This window comes from Crinia signifera, chromosome 1 (assembly GCF_055691185.1).
Source record: "Crinia signifera chromosome 1, ASM5569118v1, whole genome shotgun sequence".
NCBI lineage: Eukaryota > Metazoa > Chordata > Amphibia > Anura > Myobatrachidae > Crinia > Crinia signifera.
This window is the reverse complement of record NC_139217.1, coordinates 84,577,383-84,602,729: the sequence shown is the minus strand read 5'-3', so window position 1 is coordinate 84,602,729 and position 25,347 is coordinate 84,577,383. Positions and strand designations below refer to the sequence as shown.

Below are 25,347 nucleotides of genomic sequence, written 5' to 3'. Positions count from 1 at the left end.
GACCTCTGACGTGGGTAACTTATTGTTCACTACCCATGTACTCTGAAGACTCGCCGTTCCAGTCACCTCTACAGCTGTCCAAAGATACAGAGAACTGATGTGCATGAAAAAGGTGCAGAAATAACCCGGTAATCTCCGCGGGGACGCGCATCTACCCACGCTCCGAATCCGGTATATTTGAAAAACAGAGATGATTGGAGCTTCTGGGGTATGTTTATGTGCATTATGTACATATCTAGGTGCACCAATGGCTCAGGTACTGTATACTGCAAACAACAGTTTCCACAATAGTTTTACGTGTCGTGTGTGAAGACACTTTTGAAAAGGTTTCATATTGAATATTTGGGACTAAAATAAAGGCAAAACTTTTTCAAATAAATATTTCTGGTCTATTCTTTAATCAGAAAATGTTTTGTTTAATGGTGGCCCTTTTGGGTAATGGTCTGGTGGCCCTGTTTTATAAAAAAAAAGCCTTTTCTTATGTAATCTATAGGAAAAAACAGGCTGTACTTGGGGCTGATCCAGCAATTTACCAGGTAGCACTGTATTGGAAATGTGTCAAATTGAAATTACGGGGTCAGACCCAGGTTGCTAGTGGAAAAGGGGTATTAGATAATGAAAGGTATCTTGGGAATGGCTCCTGACTGCGCAATAATAGAATATTCGGTACTTGTGTATTATCACGGCGCCCATCGCATACCACTAAATAGGGTATGCGATGGTATGCAATGTGATGCGATTTCCGGGTGAAAAAGCCCGAATGTACAATTAAATATCGCATTGCATGCCAGCAAATGCCATGCGATGCACCTGATGGGTGCATACAATGATAAATGCCCCCAGAATGTTAAATGCCCCCCCATTGTCAACGCCACTCCCACTATCAACGCCAACCTGAAGCGTGGCGAGCGCAACGAGCTCCCGAGGGGCGGCGGTACGCGTCCTCTGACCTTTTCATCCCCCCACTATCTACGTCGGCGTGGAGTTGATTTTAGGTAGTGTGGTGAGCGCAGCTTCCACTGAGCCCGAAGCGTGGCGAGCGGACGCGGAAGACATGTAAAGTAATGCGCGTGCGCTTGCCACGCTTCGGGCTCGGTGGCTCGCTGCGCTCACCACTCTATCTAAAATCAACTCCACGCCGACGTGTATAGTGGGGGTATGAAAAAGTCGGAGGACGCATACCGCCGCCCCTTGCGGACTCGCTGTGCTTGCCACGCTTCGGGTTCGCGTTGATACTGGGGGTGGCGTTGACAATGGGGGGGCATTTCACATTGTAAGGACCCATCAGGGTGCTTGTACAATAAAAAATCGTATACCATCGCATCGCATACATCGTATGCCACTATATGGCATGCGATGCAATGCGATTAGATGCCCTACGAGGCACATTGTGGGCGCTGTGCTAATACACAAGTACCCAATCTTTTGATCGTTTCACATTCAGTGTAAAATGTGTTTTACATTTTATATACTGACTTGCATTATCACATCAGAAGCATGTAGTAGGCATCATTCTAGACATCATATATGTGGTAATAAGGTGCGCTGCTAACTGCAGCTGGTTTAAGGGATTGTCAGTCCCTGTAAATAGAATCACCGCAGATGTGTTTCTCTCTGGCTGTCCTCCATGCCCTGTTTTACAGCATTACCACACGGCTTTTTAATATACTCAAGGACTCATACGTGTGACCACCTACCCCAGGAACACATGGGCACTGGTAGTAATCCCATGTCTCTGGCATCACCCGCACCAGGAGCTGCCCATACTAGAGATGTTGAAAATGCCAGACACACACACACACACACACACACACGTTTCCCCTGAAACTTCAGTCTCCGCATTTCCTTACCCGGGGCCCTCCCTGCACGCGCTGATTCTGTCATACTCACCAGCTCACGCCGTTCTTCCCCCGCAGAGCGGCCGCCCGCGGGCCGTCACGTGATCCACTGAGGCACCGGAGGAGTTCCGCCTGACTAAAACGGCTGTTCAGAAACCGTCGGCCAAGCGGGAGGAGAAGCGTCGGTACCGATGTCCGCACCCCGGGCTGAACATGGGGGAGGCACCGCTGCACTCAGGCAAGCCAAGTAGTACAGTTCGTGTCACAGTGACTTTTCCCTTTATATAGCCACAGAGCGCACCCACTAGTAGCCTACAGCGCCACCTGCTGCCTGCCCCTGGTATACCGTTACCTGCTATCACCATACCGGGGGGGGCTGTAATATATCCGATATTAGAACTCAATATTGTTATTTACTATCATAAATGCCCCATTGCAGGGGCAGCTGCAGCCTCTTATGTATGTGCAAATATCAGTAGTTGTATTACTATACTCAGGGCCGGTCTACCATTAGCAGCTGTCCATGGTGCTATGTCTATGTACTTACTGCAGGTGGTGGCTGCATCCTGCCCAAGAAGGGGCGGGGCTACCAAATGGATGGGCATGGCTTCTTACAGCAGGGCGTGGCCTCGTACATCAACCCCCATTCTCCTCACTCTGGGGCATGCTCAGCACTCCCAGAGCAGCTGGACAGACGGGCCCCTTCCTGCACTGCATGCATAAGGAATCTCTTCAGTGATCACTGACCAATAGCAATGGTGATCTCCAGATCCCCACTATTGGGCCCCACCCCCTCGGACTCAGGACACTGCAGTACAACCCGCAGGGACCGTCTGAAATTAGTGGGTCTCTCCTACTGTAATTGGGAGGTATGCAGTTGGGAGGTATGCAGCTGTGGAACATCTAACACCAGTTACTGTACCTAATCCACTGCATTGGAAGTTACTTGAACCACTGCAGTGGCAGTTGCCTAATCCACTGCAATGACAGTTACCAGATCCACTGCGATGCCAGTTACCTGATCCTCTGCAATGCCAATTGCCTGATCCACTGCAATGACAGGGACCCTATATAAAAGAGTGAGGGGCCTGTTTATGAAGGTGAGAAAAGCTCTTTCTCCTTTGTTTTCACCAGAGGGAGCTTTTCTCATCTCCTTTCAATTTATGAAAATGTCAAAACCTATTTTGCACTGCTTTCTGCCATCACCATAGACCATCTTGATTGAAATCAAATGACACCATGTCCGGTTATCATAACCATGTAAGGTTACTGATATATTAACTGCTGTCTTTTCTGCTTTCAGGAAATGTTTTGGACATTAAGAAAGAGCTTAGCAATGGTTCATATGTCGCTTTAGAGGTACAAAAGTATTTTCTTCCACTAAAGGAACAAACAACACTGAACTATGCCTTCATTGCCACTCCATATAACTGTAACATGCATTTCATTTTGACACAAATGTCAGTTTATGCTTAATCTCCATTCACATTTCTGAATTGTACTGTAATTAGTGCTTTTCACACTTTATTAAAATTATAGGATTATAATATCACACAAAAATCACAGTGTGTATTCATCCTTAGACTTCCAAAGTATAAATCATTCCGTCAGTTACTGACACCTGTATAGATGGCTAATACCTCTGGCCAAGAAGAAAATCAGCTCCAGCGTTCTTTAAATGTCCTCAGAAGCCATTAGTAGGTGTTTAAATAGAGATTTGGATATTGTCACCTTTCCCACCTATGACTACTTGCAGTATGCTTAGACAGGCAAAGGAGGGGCGCAGCCTATTTTACAGAAAGGTTGTGTTCATATAATGCAACCAAGTTAGACCTAAATACAGATGCATATTCGCCTATCTGTCTCATGCACAATCTCTGCCCTAGCGCAAAATTAAAATAGATGATTAGTCTGGCTGCTATATTATATGAAGTTGCAGCTATCTATGGGGCAGATGTATAAAGTGTCGGTATGGGGGAGAAGTGGTATTAGCGCACATTAGGTGTTATGCGCCGCTGTCCATATCGGCGCTGCTATCTAAAAGGTAGCAGGGCCGATATGCTGTGCAAATGTATGAATGGTCACCAGCGCCATTCCCCCTCCTGCACCTATCAACTTTGACAGCTGCAGGGTCGAAATGGGGTGAAAATTAAATTCCTGGGGGTAACTGCATGCCCAGCAGAGAAGCAGCAGGGCTTGCATATAAATCTGTATGCATGCCCAGATGTGTCTCGGCAGCGCGACCGTCCATTACATAGTTACATAGTAGGTGAGGCTGAATAAAGACTTGCGTCCATCTAGTTCAACCTAGGTTGTTATCAGTGGCGTAACTATGGGGCCGCAGCCCCAGCGGTGGCAGGGAGGCGCCGGGGTCTGCGGGCGCTATTGTTTCTCCGCCAGCTCCCCACTGCTTGTGGGTGCAGCGGGGAGCTGGCAGGGGGGTCCGTGCGGCGCGGGGGTACCTGTGGTCAGGGAGAGCCTGGAGGTCCCTGCAATGAAGTGGAAATAACGCGCTATCTGCGGCGGTGTGGGAAGCGCTTTTGACTTTGAAAACACTGGGCGCATGCTGATTGGCTGAATCTCAGCCAATCAGTGTGCGGCCAGTGTTTTCAAAGTTAGAAGCGCTTCCCGCGCCGCCGGAGATAGCGCGTTATTTCCACTTCATTGCAGGGAACCCGGCAACATCATACTCAGAGCCACAGGGACCTCCAGGCTCTTCCTGACCACAGGTACCCCCGTGCCGCACGGACCCCCCTGCCAGCTCCCGGGGGGGGGGACTTTTCTTTTAACGGGGGGCGGTGGTGAAATTGTCCCAGCGGGGGGAGCAAAAGTTTTTTTTACGCCATTGGTTGTTACAATACATTATCCCCTGCTGTATATTATGTTCTGATATTTTAAAGACATATTATGGGCGAAATGTAATAGGGTGCGTTTTTTTAGACTAAAAAAAAATCGCACCAAATCGCACCTTTAAAAATCGCATTTTTTGCCGCGAATTCGCATATGTAATGAGATGCGAATTAGCGGCAAAAAAATGCGATTTGCCGCGATTTGCCGCGATTTTTAGTCATGAAAATGTGCGCATTTTCAGTCATGAAAATGTGCGCATTTTTATAAATGCGCTTTTGTGCAAAAAAAAAAAAGTTAAAAAAAAAACGGCGTGGGGTCCCCCCTCCTAAGCATAACCAGCCCCGGGCTCATTGAGCCGGACCTGGTTCCAAAAATACGGGGGAACAAAAAGCATAGGGGTCCCCCGTATTTCTGAAACCAGCCCCGGACTCTTGGACCGGTCCTGGTTCCAAAAATACGGGGGACAAAAAATCTGGGGGTCCCCCGTATTTTGAAACCAGCACCGGGCTCCAACAGCCCGCGGTGTCATGCCACAGCCGGGGGACACTTTTTATACAAGGTCCCCCGGCCAAAACATGAGCACCGTGGCTGGTCAGCCTTGGACGGGGTACCTGGAGGAGTGGGGACCCCCCCAATAAAGGGGTCCCCCCCCCCCAGGCTTCACCCGTCCAGGGCTGAAGCCCGGGGCTGTCACCGGCGTCCGTGGCCAGTGGACGCCGGCCTGATAGGGTTAAATCCATCATACATATCATTACATTGCTTTTTACCGGCGAACTACAAGTGCCAGCAGACCTCCCCCGCATGCTGGGACTTGGAGAACCACAAGTCCCAGCATGCAGGGCATTAATGGGCCCGCTGGGACTTGTAGTCCACCTGTAAAAAGAATGTTTATAAAAAACACACACACAGAGAAGTACAAGTTTATTACACACACACACCTCAATTTTACACCAGCGTTACTTACCATTCCTGGATCCAGCGCTGGTCTGGCTGCTTCACAGCCGGCTCCCCCCGCACTGACAGGCAGCGGGGAGAACCGCTTTCTCCGTTGCCTGTCACCGGCTTTCTCCGTAGCTTCTGTAGCTCTGTCCCAGTGCTACAGAGGCTGAGAGCGTGATTGGCTGAGCTACAGTATGCGTCTCCATGGAGACGCATAGCTCAGCCAATCAGGACTGAGCTATGCGTCTCCATGGAGACGCATACTGTAGCTCAGCCAATCACGCTCTCAGCCTCTGTAGCACTGGGACAGAGCTACAGAAGCTACGGAGAAAGCCGGTGACAGGCAACGGAGAAAGCGGTTCTCCCCGCTGCCTGTCAGTGCGGGGGGAGCCGGCTGTGAAGCAGCCAGACCAGCGCTGGATCCAGGAATGGTAAGTAACGCTGGTGTAAAATTGAGGTGTGTGTGTGTAATAAACTTGTACTTCTCTGTGTGTGTGTTTTTTATAAACATTCTTTTTACAGGTGGACTACAAGTCCCAGCGGGCCCATTAATGCCCTGCATGCTGGGACTTGTGGTTCTCCAAGTCCCAGCATGCGGGGGAGGTCTGCTGGCACTTGTAGTTCGCCGGTAAAAAGCAATGTAATGATATGTATGATGGATTTAACCCTATCAGGCCGGCGTCCACTGGCCACGGACGCCGGTGACAGCCCCGGGCTTCAGCCCTGGACGGGTGAAGCCTGGGGGGGGGGGACCCCTTTATTGGGGGGGTCCCCACTCCTCCAGGTACCCCGTCCAAGGCTGACCAGCCACGGTGCTCATGTTTTGGCCGGGGGACCTTGTATAAAAAGTGTCCCCCGGCTGTGGCATGACACCGCGGGCTGTTGGAGCCCGGTGCTGGTTTCAAAATACGGGGGACCCCCAGATTTTTTGTCCCCCGTATTTTTGGAACCAGGACCGGTCCAAGAGTCCGGGGCTGGTTTCAGAAATACGGGGGACCCCTATGCTTTTTGTCCCCCCGTATTTTTGGAACCAGGTCTGGCTCAATGAGCCCGGGGCTGGTTATGCTTAGGAGGGGGGACCCCACGCCGTTTTTTTTTTTATAAAAACACTTTTACACATTTTTATTTACAGAACCATGCACAGATCTCAATGATCTGTGCATGGTTCTGTCAAATTCGCCTGTCAGAACCTGGTCTATTTTTTTTGCGATTTTTGGTAACATTGACCAAAAATCGCACCCTATTACATTTGCGAGTTGTATACTTTATAATGGGAAAACATCTGGATGCGAATTGAAATGTGACTAAAAATCGCACTTCTAAAAGTGCGATTTCGCGGTAAAAAGTGCGATTTTTTTACCGCGATTTTCAACCTATTAAATGTGCGATTTTCGGAAAATGTGCGATTTCGGCCGTTTTTGACCAAAAATCGCACATGTCTAAAAAATCACACCCTATTACATTTCGCCCTATATTTCTTATTCGTACCCATCGATGTTTTTAACCAATAAATGTTTATCCAACCTTATTTTAAACGTATTTATAGTGTCAGCCGACACCACTTCTCCAGGAAGAGAGTTCCAAAGTTTGACTGCTCTGACTGTAAAGAAATTTTTTCTTCTAGATGAACAAAATCTTTTTTCTTCTAATCTAAACTCGTGCCCTCTCGTCCTAGATTCCTGTATAGCAGAAAAAAGGGTGTTTGACAGTTCCTTATATTGGCCCCTGATATATTTGTACATGTTGAGCATGTCCCCCCTTAAACGTCTCTTCTCTAGTGTAAATAGTCCCCGATTGCTTAATATTTCCCCCAGGAATTTCATTTCACTGCATATAGAATCTTTATATAGATTCTATATGCATGCCAGGCTGTGTGTGTTACAGTACTATTGTGTACAAGGACCTTGTGTATAACACGCTTCACTGTGTGATGCCCCGGCCCCACCTCCAAGTCCACCCGCTTCTTCAGTAGAGTTGACTAGTTGCTGCACCATCTCAGCAGCGTGCAGTCTGTACTGCCGCTGTAGCGCCGAGTTTCTTTGCCTGGTTATAGGCAGGGCCAGATTTAAGTGACAGACCGCCCATAGGCACCACATTATTTGCACACACCCCCCCCCCCCCCCCCCTGCATCTATTATAGGAAGGGAGATAGAGAGAAAGGGAGGGAGCAAAAGAGGGAGTGAGAGGTGGGGTAGGGGATGGGGGGTTAGAGAATAAGAGAGGGCTCTGTCCAAAGCAGCATAACTTTAACTGCACAGGTAACTCCAGGCTGCCAATCCCGGGTTACTCACTGTGCACACTAGCAGCAGTGCCTAGCATCCCACACACTGCACTGTCAACCCAACAAAGCCGGGGGCTTACCTAGTTCTGTGGACTGCTCCCATCCTCTAGCGGATCCCGGCATCTTTAGCGGCACCTCTCCATGACGTCCACCGCTGTCTTCAGCCACAGGGGTGTTCAGTGCAGCCACCCGTCCTCAGGTCTCCTACTCTGTCAGCATCTCCCAGCTTCTTCAGTGTTGCGGGCAGCCTGGAAGCTACACACGCAGCCCGCCGACATCTTCGCTTATCTTGGTTTATCTTGTCGGCGGGTCTTAAGATCCCTCCTCCACCAGCCGATGGGTCTCTCTCTGCCGTCAGCCGCCTGGAAGCTGCAGCCGTTGCCATCTTAGCTGGTCTCTCAGGAGACATCGGCGGCTCCGGGATCTCTTCTACGCTAGCCAATAGGGGCAGATCTAGACCCCCCTGTATCTCTACCTGGTCTTCAGCAGAAGTCAAACCCGCAAAAATACTTTTAAAATAAAAAAACATCACCCCACTGTTTGCCGCCCCAAGCAGGTGCCACCCATATGCCCTATGGACATGGTTTTAGGTCGAAAGGTCATTAGTTCACAAGTGTCTAGGTTGACAGTCAAAAGGTCGACATGGGGTCTTCACTGTTTTTTAAGCCAACATGTGCCGACCACTAGGGTGTGGTGGGAGAATAAAATATGTCAAATATGTAATAAAACCGTGCCCGAAGCATTGCAAGCACATAGAGCGTTGCAATGGGATGCGGTGCACTTTAAACTGTGTCCATGTCGACTGTGTTGACATTCGGGTCAAAAAACAGTGCGAAACCCATGTCGACCTTTTGACTGTCGATCAAGACACTGTCGAACTAATGACCTTCGACCTAGAACAATGTCAACATTTTCCCATGTCGACCTAATGGTGTCGATCTAATGACTGTCGACCATCATGCTGTAGGCCAAATGATCCCAACCCGTTTAGATGTGTACCTATGTCTAACACAGTTTGCTATGGTGACATTAATAGAAGCCAGCGTTGCCACAGGAGAAGTTGCCACAGGAGTGTGTGTGTGTGAGCGCGCGTGCGCGTGTGTGTGTGAGCGCGCGTGCGCGCGTGTGTGTGTTTTACTGGCTATAATATCTGAACCAGTTTCATGCATATATTTGTGTGCAGGCTTTTCAGCAGTATCTGCATTCATTCAACGAACTTGAACAAACATTTAAAGAGGCTAAGATGGTAAGACAGCTATGTGTTTTTCTTATTATAGAACTTTCGGTACTTGTTTCCTAGCACGGCGCCCACGATTTTAATTGTATGACATCGGGTCTGAAAAATCGGTTGCATCGCATGCGACCAAATCGCATGCGATGCGACACGACTGACCCAATTTTTTCATTGGATCCAATGTTAAATGGTCCCTGAGACCCGATTTTACATTGGACCAATGTTAAATGCCCCCCAGACCCCATTTCTAATTGTATACCCACTCTAATGGTTAATTATATGTCAAATAACCCCCCATTGTTAACGCCACCCCACGATGAACGCCAACCCGAAGCGTGGCGAGCGTAGCGAGCCTGCGAGGGGCGGCGGTACGCATCCTCCGACCTTTTCATATCCCCACTATCCACATCGGCGTGGAGTTTATTTTATATAGTGTGGCGAGCGCAGCGAGCCACCGAGCCCGAAGCGCAGCAGACGCAGCGAGCCACACGAGGGGACGCGCATTAGTTCACAGGTATTACGTGTCCCCTTGCGGGGCTCGCTGCGCTCGCCACGCTATAGGCTTGGTGGCTCACTGCGCTCGCCACACTATATAAAATTAACTCCACGCCGACGTGGATAGTGGGGGTATGAAAAGGTCGGAGGACGCGTACCGCCGCCCCTCGCCAGCTCGCTGCGCTCGCCACAATTCGGGTTGGCGTTCATCGTGGCATGGCGTTAACAATGGGGGGGCATTTGACATATAATTAACCACTAGGGTGGGTATACAATAAAAAATCGAGTCTGGGGGGCATTTAACATTGGATCCAATGTAAAATCGGGTATCAGGTACAATTTAACATTGGGTCCAATTACCCAAAATCGGGTCGGTCGCATCGCATTGCATGCCATTATTTTTTTTAATTGTGAGGGAAACGTCTTTGAAGGTTAAAAATCTGGTCGGTCGGGTCTGATCGGGTCCCATCACATACCTTAAGTTATGGTATGCGATGGGACCCGACGGGCGCCGTGCTAGGAAACAAGTACCGAACTTTCTAATGTATATGAATGTGCAATTGGGTACTTATGTATTATCTGGGCGCCCGATTTTTTTGATCGGGTCAGAAAAATCGGGTCGATTGCATCGCATGCAACCAAATCGTATGAGATGCGATCAACGCGATTTTTACATTGGATTCAATGTTAAATGGTCCCTGAGACCCGATTTTTTATTGTATACCCACCATGTTCATACCCCCACTATCCAAGTGGGCATGGAGTTGATTTTATATAGCGTGACGAGCGCAGTGTGCCACCGAGCCCGAAGCGTGGCGAGCGGACGCGGATTACTTAAAATGTATTCCGCGTCTGCTCGCCACGCTTCGGGTTTGCCACGCTATATAAAATCAACTGCCCACTTGCACCTTGCATCTGCACATGCGCAAAACATAGGTCCCCTGTGCGAACGCACAGGGGATCGAACCAACTACAATAACCCTGTTAGTGCGCTGCTATCAGCACTGTCCTGGTTCTTCCTGGAGTTGGGGTGGGGGGCACTTTTTTATTTTTTTGCAGGTCAAATTTCCCTAGGAATTCCAGCCCCATTCTAACTGGTCTAGAGCTAGTTGACCCCCTGCTATTGTGCCACCAGAGTAGGTGAGCTGGTGTGTAAAGCCTTGTACTTACCAGTGGAAACTGGGGGGGATGCAATAGCGACATAATGGAATCTGATTGGTTTCTATGGTCAACATTTTTTTAAATTTTTAGAAGCTTTGATAAATTTAACCCTTAGGCAGGTATTCAATGCGGCCGGCAAGGGGGTTAAACAGCGAGGATTGCAGAAAACCAGCAATCCTCGCTGTTTAACCCCCGCGCCGGCTGCTCGCCCTATTCAACGTTCTGGGGAAATCCTCGCCGTCACAGGACGGCGAGAATTCCCAAAAACAGCGAGACCCGCGGCTACTGCAGAAAACTCGCTGTATTTAGCCGCGAGTCTCGCTGCTTCTGGAGCCGCATACGCCAACTCAAAAAATGGAGCGAGGAGGAATTGGCGGGGGTGCATTGAATACTGACAGGGTGAGTGGTGACAGCGAGCAGGAAGCCCTGCTCGCTGTCGCCGCTCGCCCACAGCATTGAATACCTTTCTTAGTCTCACAAATTGTTTTTATTATTTTTAGATATTTCTTTAAGCAAAGCTTACCACCGCCCGGATGAATGCCACTCCCCCCCACACACACACGTGCGTGCCGCAGAATCCCCGCAGTATCATGTGAGGGGATGTACGCATACACATCCCTTTGCATGTGACCGAACGGCCGTCCGCCCCTGGCAGGCATCAGCCCGCCTGCATGAACAGGGGCATTTTCATGGGGACGCCCATAAATCCCCTGCCTGCCACCCTCCCTCCCCTACCCATACAAATTCCTCGGCAACTGTGATAGTCGGTCGCCAAAGGCGTTCATACAGCAGCCCTGCACATGCACAAATACGCACATACGCAGAGCCGCACCACACAGGATCACTGTTGAATCAGGCCTTATGGGTGTTATTCAGTAAGGATCTAAATATTTCTAATGGGCAAAGATGCACTATTGAACAATAACACATTGGACTCAGGATAAATTCCCGATCCCCTGTGTTATTGCCTGAGGAGCCCGAAGCATAATCCCTGATAAATGCAGAGTATCAGGGCTAATTGGATTGTCCCAGGTGAATCCATTAGCTGGGGTAAAATACTGCAGCTCATTGGATATCGGCCAATACATTTATTTTAAAACATAAATATTAGGATTTATTCCCTAGATGCAAGTCCAAATTTATGCGCTATCTTTGTTTTTATTTATACAATCTTTACTATAGAGGAGTTTGCAATCTCCTGACAGTGGCTTTTGATACTTTTGTGCATATTTATTTGCAGGCATTTCAAGAACATGTGCATTCATTCAATGAACGTCAGCAGCAAACATTCAAAGAAGTTGATATGGTAAGATTGTAAGACATAATTTAGCTCTGTGTTGTAATAACACTTTCAAAATGCATATGAAGGTGCAGTGACTATGCTTGCCCTTGTAGACTAGCTCAGAAATTACTTTATAGTGGGAAGAAAAGGAAGGTTAAACTGCGCTACACCTAAAAACATGCAACACGTGTGAAAAATTGACAATATAATTTATTAAAACCAAGAGGTTAGTTGCTTAAAAAGCAATAATAGATTGCTATGAATTAAAAAAAAGGTACAGGTTAAGTATCCCGTATCCAAAATGCTCGGGACCAGGAGAATTTTGGATAACGGATTATTCTGTATTTCGGAATATTTTAATATTTCAATGATGTATTTTGAAGTATCTTGCATTTATGCTGTATAAACACATAATATACACACAAATATATTTTATTACCACATAAAATACACACAAACATATTTTATTTGTTCAAAAAACAAGGTTTCAAACATGAAACAAAATTTGTGTACTATCTCAGATATTGAATTTGAAGGCCAAGCAATCATTTTCTTGTACATATATAGTGCCAGTTACATATTATGTCCCCAGTGATGCTGTTACATATGTCCCCAGTGAGTTTTTAGCAAAAAAAAAAAATTTTTTCACTTTCTGGAATGTCCGTATTTCGGAATAATTCGGATAACGGATATTCGGATACGGGATACTCGACCTGTACTGCTGGTATCAAGCAAGTTCCAGTAATAAAGGTATATATTCACCCACAGTCCAAAAAGGTTTCCTGTCCAGTGTCCGTTCCTAGTATGCTTCCCTTAGTGTCCCAAATGTATGGGGCCAGTCCAGGGATTTTTTTGGAGAGAGACTGCGCTCTCCTGCCGATGGTTTACTGGCTGTTTTTAGTCCCAATATGGAAAACGGCTGCCGGGATAGTGTGGGAGCTGGTCCGGTCACAGTGTAGTAAGACAGGTGTAGATGACAATTGGTGGGTTAGCGTGCTGCAAGTCAGTGTGTATGTAAGTTAGCGTGCTGTAAGTTAGCATGCATAGTCGCCCTCACCCTCATATCTTTCCTTGTCTATCCTTAGCAATTTAACTACTAACAGGGAGGTTTTTCTGAGGAGCAATATGGGGGGTCTAGATTTTTACGCTCTCTCTCTATATATATATATATATACATACACACACACACACATTATGGGGACAAAAGCGATTTCACACCTCCATGCATGAGAAATGGTGTGCTCCTATAGCAGACAGGTTTTTCAGATCGATCAGATGGACGTGTTTAGGTTTGGCGATTGCCAGGAGAAAGTCTGAGCATACAGTAGATGCAGTAAAGCATAGAAGTGGTAGCATATGCTGTGGGGCTGTTTCAAGGCTGAGTGACCTTGTGGTGGCGTTGAGCTGGAGGAACCGGCCAGCTAAGTGCCCAATACTTAACCCCACTGAGGATCTCTGGGACAAATCGGGGAGACAGGTGCATTCAAGGATGACTTGACCTTCTTCAGTGTCGCAGCTGATCACCGTACTTAAGGTGGAATGGCAAAGAAGGGTGTCTGCAATAATCGCCGCACGTGGTGGACGTACAAAGTACTGAAATAAATTCTCATTGATCTATTTGCTGTCAGTGTCTAATCTACAGTATATATATATATATATATATATATATATATATATATATATATATATATATATACACATGATTGTCTTTTCTCCACTTATTAGTGCTTTAGGACGTCTTTAATTGAAAATGTAATATACTTTATTACAGAGCTGCGTTAAATTGACTGTTTTTTTTTTCAGGTGCATTCGGAAATTAATGATATTTTAAATGAAACCTCCAAGATAATGGAACATTCTCTGAATAGCCCTATCAGAGCAAAAGTGACCAGCACACCAAAATACGACAGGGTACAGCACATTATTCCAGTTGTTGCATAATGTACATTTCAGTGACATTTGTATATGTAGCAAAAACTCTTTGATCTAGGCAGAGAGATGCAGACTATGAAAAGTGGAAAGATAAGGCCTGTAGATGGTGAATTGAGCTTGGTGCATCTTTAGATGCCAACACCGGTCGTATTATCACAATCTGCACCAACCCTATGGCAGGTGCAGATTTTCTGTCTGTCTGTGAGCTATTACGGACCTGTGCAGCAAACACTTCAGCAACACCTGCAACTCCGTATGAGCACAATCGGAAAACGTGGTGTGACTTAGACCAGTGGTCATGGAACAGTAGTAAATGACCCCAAATGGGTTAAAAATGAAATTCCTTCCTGGGGGTAATGGACGGTCCTGCTGCCGAGACACAGCCGGACATGCATATGAATCTATATGCCTGCCCGGCCGTGTCTCGGCAGCGCGACCATTAACTAAGGACAAGTCGGACCTGATTGTCCTGGCAGCTCCCGGGAGGGATCACATGTGATTAAGCACTTCATGTGCCAAGTTTTGCCTGTGATAAATCGCATGTGATTTATCACATGCAACTCCCGTGGAGCTGCAGGCGGCAAACGCCGGGGAGGGGACCAGGGAGCAGGGGATGGCAGTGTGGGGGGAGGGCCGCGACCAGAGAGCCGGAGTGAGGGGAGCAGGGGGTGCAGCACAGGGAGTCGGGCAGCGCGCCAGCAGGAGCAGGGGGGGGCGGATGCATGGGGGGGCGGCGCTGGGAGCCTGGTATCGGCGCAGCGCCAGCAGCGGGAGCACTTGAAAAGAAAAAAAAACCCTACAAATGAATGGGCAGCCACTGATTGGCTGAGACCTGTGCTCCCGCCACTGGCGCTGCGCCGTTGCCCGGCAGCATCTTCTCCTGCCCGGTTCCCTGTGCCACCCCCCTGCTCCCTCTGCCCAGCTCTCTGGTAGCCGGCATCCCCCGCCCGGCTCTACGCTGCACATAAGATTTAGCAAATCTCATGTACAGCCGTCCGACCTCCCGACTCCGATCTGATGCGCACAGGACCGCACATCGGGTCGGGTGGGATGTCTACATGTGCGATTTGTCCAAATCGGGTGAAATCATGCCCAAATCACATAGTGTACTTTAGTGGTGGTGATTTTATTCTATTATTTAATGGGCATCCAGCCCCTGGGTCCACAATGTCTAGGTCAATAGTTGCTAGGCTGACCACTAATGGTCGACAGTCACTAGGTCGGCATCTATGAATGGTCGACATACCCTAGGTTGACATTGACAGAAGGTCAACACAAGCTTAAGGTCGACATGGGCATGGTCAACATAAAGTGTTTTTTTTTAAATGTAAGGGTGGTTTTTCATACTTTACTATCCATGTGGGCATTGAGTGAGAGCAAAAAAAATGCCCAAAGCATGGCGAGGGGACAGGGTACACTTACAGATGGAGCCGGCCTTAACTTTGCAGGGGCTGGCGATTCTATCGCCAGCCCCCACTAGCGGCTGGCTCCCGCCAGGGGTGCACGCGCACAAGCCGCTCGCGCGCCCTGTGGCAACGGACCTTGTCCCGGATCACCGCCTCCTCCCCGGTGCCCCTCTCCGCCCCACTGTCCCCCCTAACCCTGCCCATTTCCCTGAAGTGGAGATGGGCAGGGACCCGCAGCGCCACCATCGAGAGACTGGGACACGTGTACATGTGAGATACACATGTGTACCAGTCTCTATTGCCGGCGCTCACCAGAGGAGGGGATCTGGCGGGCACCGAGCAAAGAAGAGACACGCTCCATCTGTATATGGTGTCCATGTTAACATAGGTCAACATGGACACCCAAAAAAAGGGTGAAAAACTCATGTCGACCTTAATCAAATCGACCATGTCCATGTCGACCTAAATCTTAGGTCGACCTTCTGTCAATGTCAACCTAGGGTATGTCAACGATTCTTAGGTGATTCTTATTTAATGTCACAGTGCTAACTCTACATCACCTAATGCAGAATATGTAATTACAGGATAATAACACTACCCAAGTTATAGGCAGGACGCACACCTCACCCACTGTCACAGATAAGATAAATGATCCAGAGAAAAGTCCGGAAATGCGGGATGATCCAGCAAAGGAAGAGCATGCTGAGACATATCACACTGCAGCCTCTGAAATGCCTGGATTCCCATTACTGGAACAATCAAAGCAATGCAAGTCATCAGAACCGTGTGTATCTACAACTGCTGATGTACAGAACAACAAAAATAGACTGACGTCCACCAGCTATCGTGACTCTCAACCCAAATATCGTTTTGTTTCTATTAAAAGTGAGGAGGAGCCTGAGGATTTACCTCCCCCTCACTTGAAAGAAAAGAAAAGTTACCATGAAGAAAAGTTTACACTTTTAAGGAAAATAGATCTTTCTCCAGCTGTAAGTGAAAACAGTTTTCCAGGGGCATATAAAATTGTAATAATGTAATGTGCAATATGCAAGATTCATTAAATAACAGATACAATTTATGAGAAGACACAGGGAGAACTATTCCCAGCTTCATATTAAGGATTACCATACAATTAGCCCCATACACACCAAGCAATATTTCAAAAGATATCGTTAAATTTTGCCCTTTTGAGCAATATCATTTGTAATATCGCTTAGTGTGTAAGTGCAATTGACAATGCCCAATCCTGCAGGTCATTGATAGCACAGCCCCCGCCAACCATCCCGTGTTCTCCCCCCCCCCTTTTTGTCTGTACATGCAGCTCAGTCTTGATTAATTCATTGACTACATGTTTAGCGCTGGGCACCCAATGCATATTTGCATTATTTTATTGTCGCATCTCCGGGAGAAGCCTGGAGAGGCAACACGTCTGGAGGGGGGGGGGGCTTAAATTAAATGATGCAAAAAGCCTCTACTTGCATCACTTTAGCCCCTCCCCATCTCCACAGACCGGCAAATTCCGGTAATTGAATCAGTGGGGAAGGGGGTGCAGGGATCGCTGGGAGTTCAATGGGAAATCATTGATGATATCGCTCGTAAATTATATTGTCTGGTGTGTATAGAGCTTTATACGGTGCGATGAAGCTTTGTCAAATAATATAGGAATCCTAATCTACTCGTCAACAATAGCATAATATAAATATATTGGGGCAAACTTGCACTTTGGGGCAGAAAAACATTGGGTCCACACAGAATAGTGTTCTAGAAAAGAGATTAATCCCTTTTCTGCAGAGAATGAGGGGGGCTCATTTTTAACATAAACCTTTAGACTGTGTAGGATGAGTACCACTCGGCCTCAACAGTGATCTTTTCATTAAAACTGGTTGGTTATACATCCGGACGGCCAACAATCATGCCAATGGTCGGGACAATTTCCCTTGACAAATTAATGAACGACAGAATGATCTCATTCTGTCCTTCATTAACCTCTTCGTTGGTATGCCCAGATATTTATCAGGCTGACTTGCACTGCAGGAGCGGGCTCTCCCGAGATATTTTCGGGCATGCCACTGATTGGTCGGTGTGCGCCAGTGATGCCTGTGCATCACTGCTGTACCCACATCCCTCACGATGCTCCCCCCCCTAGCTCTTACCTCCCCAGCGATCATACGTCAGGGCACCCCTGCGGCTGCCCCCTGCTGACACCAGGCCCCGTTGCCCAGCTCCGTAAGTTTGCAGCTGCTCCGGAGCCCTCGGGCGTTCATGTGTTTGTGTGCCTGAACACACGAGCACTCAAACACCCAGGCATGCCTGACCCTGATCACTACCCCGGTGCTTTCCTCCCCGGAGATTGTACGCGCCTCCCTTTCCACTGCCCCCCGCCGACACCAGGCATTGCCAGAAGCAGCAGGCCCAGAAGGCAGTGGCTGCAGCGGTGTACCTTCTGTGGTGAGTATTTTTTTGGAGCAGGATAAACCTGCCCTGGTAGGTTTGTCCTGTCCCAGAAAAACACACGGTACTTGTGTAATATCTGGGCGCCCAAATTTTTTATTGTATGCCTTAACTTAAGGCATACAATCAGATGCGATGGACCCGATTTTTTTCTGAAAAATCGGGTCGCTCGCATCGCATGCAACCAAATCGCATGCGATGCGATCGACCCGATTTTTACATAGGATCCAATGTTAAATGGTCCCTGAGACCCGATTTAACATTGGGTCCAATGTTAAATGCCCCCCAGACCCCATTTTTTATTGTATACCCACCCTGTTCATACCCCCACTATCCAAGTGGGCATGGAGTTGATTTTATATAGTGTGGCGAGCGCAGCGAGCAACCGAGCCCGAAGCGTGGCGATGTTGACGATTTGACGTTCCAATACGACAAATCGTCCCGTTATCACCCGACCCACTAGTGTGTACGCAGCCTAGTGCCAGATGAAAAGTAAAAGGGTGGAGCTCCCCGCTTCAAACATGGACCTGATTCATGCTTGTAAAGCAAGTAAATTAAGCAACTGGGCGAATCAATGTTGCACTGCAGGTGAGGCAGATTTAACATGCAGAGAGAATTGATTTGGGTGGGTTATATATTTTTCTGTGCAGGGTAAATACTGGCTACTTTTGCATGTAGCTCATAAATGGTAGACAACTTTTTACAATGCATTTTAGATTTTCAGCCAAATCTAAATCTCTCTGTACGTTACATCTGCTCCACATGCACATGGTTTGGCCCAGTTGCTGTTTCCGATTTTTTTATTCTACTTACTTACAATGAATCAGGCCTAATGATGGACCATAGAAGTAAAAAAAAATCCTTGCACTTTGGAAAATCATGGACTCCAGGGATGGGGGAAGTTCTCCCCTAACCCACCTTCCAATATTTAAGGGTCCACTTTTTCAAATGATGGGACTGCTTTGTACTTATTGACTGGTGATCACTTGTGAGAATAAGACAATGTACACTGCATTATAGAAAATGTACTTTTCCATATATGGTTAAACCATGTGCCCCTTGACCTCTATAATGACACTACTACTGTCCACACATGGGTAGGGCCACAGAGAGTGGACCTGTGTAATATAGGGGGTATGGTCTTATCATAGAAAAGTGCACACCCTCAGCCAGGAGCAGAGATGGGAGGGTTTGAACAGTATGAGTGGGTAATTAATACCCATGCACCACAGCCCCTTTATGGTGCCACTGCACATGTGGGCAACAACAATTCAAAAAGGGAAGTTCCCTCTTCCAAATGATGTGGTCTCTAGGGATTATTGTCTGTTGACTGTGACTAAAGGGTACCAGTCACATATTGCGGTATTATCCATTTAATTATAATATACAGTAGGAACATAGAATTTGACAGCAGATTATAACCTCTTGGCCCATCTAGTCTGCCCCTACTTATACCAATCGTGTTTAAATTGCTCTATTGGTCTCATAATGCACTTTTAATACCAGTGTTTTTTCTTATAGTATAGTGTAGTGAAAATTGCATTGCATCTAAAGTTGCCCATACACTTGTCTGATTCAGCCACTTTTCACCTGATTTCGACTGATCGGGCCAAGAAATTGGGTAAAAAGTGGCTAAATCGCAGGTGTCGACATCTGATCCGATCCAAAGCCTGTGCACATTGCATCGGAGACGGAGATCTGACCTGCTTGCACATCTGACCTCTGACTCGGACAGCCTCCTGGCAGGGAGGAATGGGATAACATGCGATTTAAAACATGCAAAAGGATCGCATTCGATATATCAAGGGGGATAGGCTACAGGGGAGAAGTCGCAGTTGTGTGTGGGAGGCTTAAGTATACATTTTAACTATACTGTAGACCTTACCGAATATTATTTATGTCATTACAGGATAATAACATTAGCCAACCTCAGTGTATGGAAAGGAGTTTCAGGCCGCTCACTTTCACAGATAAGATCAGTGATACAAAGAAAAGTGAGAAATTGGGCGATTGCTCGTTAAATGCAGAGTGTGCTGAGAAATACCGTAATTCATCTTCTGAGACACTTGGGTTTCCCTTAATGGCAGGGTCAAATTCTCTCAGTACCATTTATTCAGTTGAGCCCCATTCAAAAGAATATCCAGCTAGAAGGGCTAATGCAAAACTTAACAATAGTCTGAAATACACCAGCTGCCTGAATTCATGGCCCAAATCCCCTTTTGTTTCTTTTGAAAGTGTTGATGAGCTTGAGGATTTGATAAAGTCTGGACAGTTGAACAGAAGCGATAGCATTACTGAAGAAACACAGTTTAAACCTTTACGAATAACAGATATTTCTTCACCTCTAAGAGAAAGTTTGCTAGGGGCATCTGCAAATGCCAGTCACCTAAAGAGCCATACAAAAGATTCACTGACTAAACCAACTAATACTATTCAATGGAGTAATCCAAGAAACTCGTCTTTCCAATCTCACAGTGACATATCGCTCATTAAACCTCGGGCTGAGATTAGCAGATGCTCACTGTATGGTCCTTGTTGGGACACCAGCCATCGAGAGTGTGAATATGATGACTGCCTTGGAAATGAGACAACCCTAGAACAAGATGCAAAATATGACATCGAAAAACTTGAGGAAAAAAAGCAGAGTTTGGAAGATGGAGATATTGCCAAGATTAAAGAAATTATCAGCGAACGCAAATTGAAGGTACAAGAACTAAGAAATTCCCTAATGAAATCAGATCAGTTAGAAGTCCGAGACCAGCAACTCAGGAATGAAAGCTTTGGTTTCCCGAGGGTGTTAGAACAACTCCATAGGAACACACAGTTCTTACTAGATGAAAACTTCCACTACAGAAGAGAAATCAGTGAACTTAGGATATCCAGAGCGTTCCTTCATCTAAAATTATCCAGTGCAGAACAGGACGGAGAAGACTGTGTCCAGGAAATGAAATTTATGGCTGCCAAATGTGAAGAGCTTCTGAACCAAAGGAAACTTATTGAAGATGAGAGAAATTTTTTGAGCATTGAGAAACAATTTTTGAGGAAAGAAATCGATGTTTTAAAAAAAGATCTGAATAAAAAGCTAGACGAACTGGCATCAGTTACCATCGAGAGAGAAAATCTTTTTAAAGTGTTGGAGTCTACAAAGGAAAGGGTAGTGTCGTGTACTAAGGAGAAGCAAGAGCTACAGTCGAAGCTAACAACGGCACTGATTGAAAACTGTCTGTTGAGAAGAAAACTAGATGGCTATGAAATCCAGCAGTTAAAGGCAGAGGTAAAGATATAGTTACGATGAAACGCTTTCTACAGCTTGGGAAAGTAAATGTTACATGTCTGTAGCGGAAAGATAGGTCAGTAATAGTGGACATTATGAAAATAGGCTATATGAAAGCATTGATAACATAAAGGAAATTAAGGGCCTTATTCTGATTCACTCTTTCTGACAAAATCCTTCTTAGATGGACAAAACCATGTGCACTGCGGGTGGGGCAGATGTAACTTGTGCAGAGAGAATTAGATTTGGGTGGGGTTTTTCTTCAAAGTGAGATCTATATTGAAGTGTAAAATCATGCAGTCAGTATTTTCCCTGCACAGAAACAAAATAACTCACCCAAATCTAATTATCTCTGCACATGTTACATCTGCCCCCCTGCAGTGCACATGGTTTTGTCCATCTAAGAAGGATTTTGTCAGAAAGAATGAACTAGAATAAACCCCTAAGTCCAAACAGCTGTAGGACTCATTTGTTCTGGATGTTTAGCAGGAAAATAAAAATCTAAAATAAAACAAAAACAAAAAAACAGAATGTTAAGCCCCATACACACTAAAAAAAGAAATTAAGATATTGCTCAGGGCCCTTCTGAGCGATATCTTAAAAAAAAAAAAAAAAAAGAGTCTAGTGTGTACACTCAATATTATTAAGGATGTGCACTCCCGAACATCGTTACATCGTTAGTGTTAGTCACAAGCAGGACGAGCGGGGACAGGCCGACCGGAGGGTGCCCCAGCGCCCAAAGCTGCTCAGCGGCAGCCGCATCCCTCTGTGTCCGTCCCTGAACTGCTTGCAGACTGGACAGCATGTGAGCAGAACAGGGCAACAGCCGACAACCCCCGACGGAAAACGCGGACAGATTCAGAACAGACCTTCTCCTGATTTTGTGTATGTAGCTCAGTTGCCTGTACTGGGCAGGCGGAGGTGGGGCAGCCAGCAGCGTAGAAAAGCCTTAACCCCTGGATCATTCGTGGGCCCCTAGAGTCTTTGGGCCCCTGGGCAACTGCCCATCAAGCCCCTGAGTCTCTTATGGGCACTTTTCCATTAGAGCTTTCAGATTATTAGCCATTGTAGATCCCACAAGACATCTAATACCAGCAAGTTTGTACGCACTCTCCCACGTAATTTTTACCTATTCTTTCTGATAATCTCCAGTTGAAGACCACATATTATATGGGAAGGATAGTGATAAGAAATGTGTTATGGGCCTACACTGTAAAGACTTTGTTTCATTTTCTAAGCGATCTGACCTAATTTGACTAGATCGCTTAGAAAATGACCCTACATCATTCCGTGTGTAGCGGCCATAACGATAGCAATATGCAGCCCCAGGTGTCGCTATCACCCACCTAGATTTATACTGCATGCTGTATAAATCTAGTTAGATTGCCAGTGTTCTCACCAGAAATCACACTGGTCTTGATGCTGAGCAGTCTTGCTGAATGATGGCTCACTGGCACACGTCTCTAAATAGGCCCCGTCTCTAAATAGGCCCCAATGCCCCATACAAGTGGTGAGGGAGAAACACTTTACATGGGCGGGATAGAAAAAAGAAATGTGTTACTTCTCAGGTGAGGGAGAAACATGTTACATACGAGGGGTAGTAATAAGAAATGTGTTACTACACAGATAGGATATCTCTCTGCTTATTGTTACTAACACTGGTATAGATTTAAGATTTTATGTGGTGGAATGCTGTTGATTTCTGAAGTATTGTTACCTTATATTTTTAGATTTCAGCCAGCAAAATGAAGCAAGTTGGAACAGAAAAAACAGCTCTGAACACTGGAAATATTAGCAACAAACAAAAGAAAAGTGCTGTTATACACCAATGAATGTACTTCTCTTTATAAGATTTAAGCTTCTCCAAAAATAAATATGCTATTTACACGCACCTCATCCACGTAATTATTATTTTTATTTTATTTTTTTTAAACAATAATTTTTATTAGGTTTTTATAACATAACATGGGGGGGGGGTACAGAAAGGAAAAGAAAAAATAGGAGGGGGGGTTCACAGGGCAATGTCACAAACAAAATTACAAGGGTTTTACAATTGACATTAGGAGATGCATGTATACAGTTATGGAAAACAGAGTGGTAAGGCAAAACACCAAAAGGGTAAGCAGTGCGAGGAGCCTATCTACCCGGGGGGTGAGTTTTGTGGGTTCGCAGATAGGAACTCCTGCCAATCAGACCATTTCGGAAGGATTGAGGAATAGGGGGGGGAGTAACGGCTATATAGGGTTTCCATAGTGCAATTGTGGGTAAGCTTAGTTATGATTAGGTCCTCTGGGGGTGGGAGAGGGTGTTTCCAGAATTGCGCTATCGCAGTTTTGGTGGCGATAAACATATGAGTGATAAGGTATCTATTATGTATAGGGATACATTCTGGGAAAATATGTAAAAGTGCTACTGGTGGGGACAAGGAGATACGGAGGCCCGTTACTTTCCGAATTAGGTCTTCAACCCAGCCCCATAGATGGCGGATATGAGGGCATGACCAAAAAATGTGGATAATATCCCCCACCGAACCACATCCTCGCCAGCACAGGTTAGACTGAGCCGGCCAGAATTTGTGTAGCTTAGCGGGGGTTAGATATATGCGGTAGAATAGTTTCATATACATTTCAACATGGGAAATACATTTGGACATTTTAAAGACAGATGCGAACAGGTTAGACCATTCTTTAGCTTCTAAGCAAAAGTTTAAATCTCTTTCCCAGTTTAAGTGTGGCTGTGTTTTAGCAGGTTGTGTGGAGGTTACTAACAGAGAGTACCAGAAGGAGATGCCTCCCTTTCGATAAGGAGATGAAAGGCGTGAAAGGATATGGGGGGGCACTCTTCTGGAGGGATCAAGCAAGAGAGGGTATGACTGCAACCAGTGTCTGACTTGCAAAAACTTGTAAAAATCAGCAGCGGGGAGGGAGAAAGAAGCTTGTAGTTGAGAGAAGGACATAAGAACATCGCCAGAGTGCAGGTCGCTGATCCTTTTAATGCCCTTGTCGTACCATGGGGACAGGTTCAGGTTGGGGATCAGAGAGGAGAGGCCTAATAAAGACAAATTGGGTGATGGCAGGTTTAACAACATAAGTCTGGAGAATTTGTCCCATGCTTTAAGAGTGTCCAATGAAGCTCTAGCAGCCTGTGCAATAACAGGTCTAGCATTAGGTGGGGACCATATTAGATCCAACATGGAGAGGGAGTTCAGCTTGCTCAATTCCAGAGTCACCCACGGTTTAAGGCTAGAGGGACCAGACCAATCGCTTATTTGGTTTATCAAGCATGCCAGCTGATACAGTTCTAGATTAGGGTATAATAGCCCCCCAACTTCCTTAGACATCATAAGGTATTTTTTTGCAAGTTTGGGTTTTGCATTATTCCATACATATTTGTTAAGAGCCGCCTGTAGTTTATTGAGCCAGAAAGGCGGGAGGAGCCTAGGTATAGACCTAAATAGATACAGGATTTTAGGGAGGATTGTCATTTTAACTGTGGCCATCCTACCCAGCCAGGAGATCTCATGGGACAGCCAGTCTTTAGTCGAGGCTATTATTTGTTTCAGAAGGGGGCCGTAGTTAATCTCAAGGAGAGTCTCTTCGGAAGCTGATAAGGAGATACCTAAGTATCTTAGGGAACCGGTTTGCCAGCTATACTTATATTTGGATTGAAGGGTGAGCAGGGTTTCAGGAGGTATATTCAGCGGTAGCACTTCTGTTTTGGAAGTATTTAATTTATATAGGGAGGCTCTTGAGTAGTTCGCAAGGATGGTGTGTAACTCTGGGAGGGACGTCTCCGGGTCCGTAAGAAAGAGCAGGATGTCGTCAGCAAACAGACATATTCTATGGTGGGAACCATTTATAATTGGGCCCGAGAGGAGGGGTGAGGTGCGTATATGCTCAGCAAGGGGTTCTGTTGCTAAAACAAACACTAACGGGGATAGGGGGCAGCCTTGTCTGGTGCCATTACTAATTTGGAAAGGGGAGGATAAGAAGCCGTTACTAAAGACCCGGGCGCTTGGGGATGAGTAAAGTGAGAGGATAGCTTGTAGGAAACGTCCTGAAAAACCATATTTGAGTAGCACTGCCTTCATGTAGCCCCAATGAATTCTGTCGAAGGCTTTTTCGGCATCTAAAGAGAGTGCTATCAGGGATGAGCTGGAGCTTATATAGTGTTCTAGGATAACTAGGGCTCTCCGGGTATTGTC

General features: G+C 46.4%; 1 protein-coding gene across 3 annotated transcripts; it reads left to right on the top strand.

Moving 5' to 3' along the window:
* Window positions 1–1,907: 1,907 nt before the first annotated feature.
* On the top strand, window positions 1,908–23,039 carry CCDC110 (coiled-coil domain containing 110). 3 transcript variants are annotated; one of them, XM_083169137.1, is made up of 8 exons: window positions 1,908–2,076; window positions 3,142–3,197; window positions 9,092–9,154; window positions 12,039–12,104; window positions 13,884–13,991; window positions 16,003–16,407; window positions 19,779–21,143; window positions 22,874–23,039. In XM_083169137.1, exons 1-8 carry the CDS (start codon window positions 2,052–2,054, stop codon window positions 22,973–22,975), a joined length of 2,190 nt encoding a protein of 729 aa, XP_083025263.1. In that variant the 5' UTR covers window positions 1,908–2,051; the 3' UTR covers window positions 22,976–23,039. The 3 variants fall into 3 exon arrangements, with proteins under 3 accessions (XP_083025263.1, XP_083025272.1, XP_083025282.1); XM_083169146.1 differs by lacking the exon at window positions 9,092–9,154; XM_083169156.1 differs by lacking the exon at window positions 3,142–3,197 and having other exon boundaries at window positions 1,932–2,076.
* The last annotated feature ends 2,308 nt before the right edge of the window (window positions 23,040–25,347 follow it).

Bases quoted from the DNA above. Each gene is read 5' to 3' on its own strand.
- CCDC110 (XM_083169137.1), top strand. From the start codon at position 2,052: ATGGGGGAGGCACCGCTGCACTCAG. The intron at 2,077-3,141 runs GCAAGCCAAGTA...TTCTGCTTTCAG, and splicing joins GGAGGCACCGCTGCACTCAG to GAAATGTTTTGGACATTAAG. The intron at 12,105-13,883 runs GTAAGATTGTAA...TTTTTTTTTCAG, and splicing joins CATTCAAAGAAGTTGATATG to GTGCATTCGGAAATTAATGA.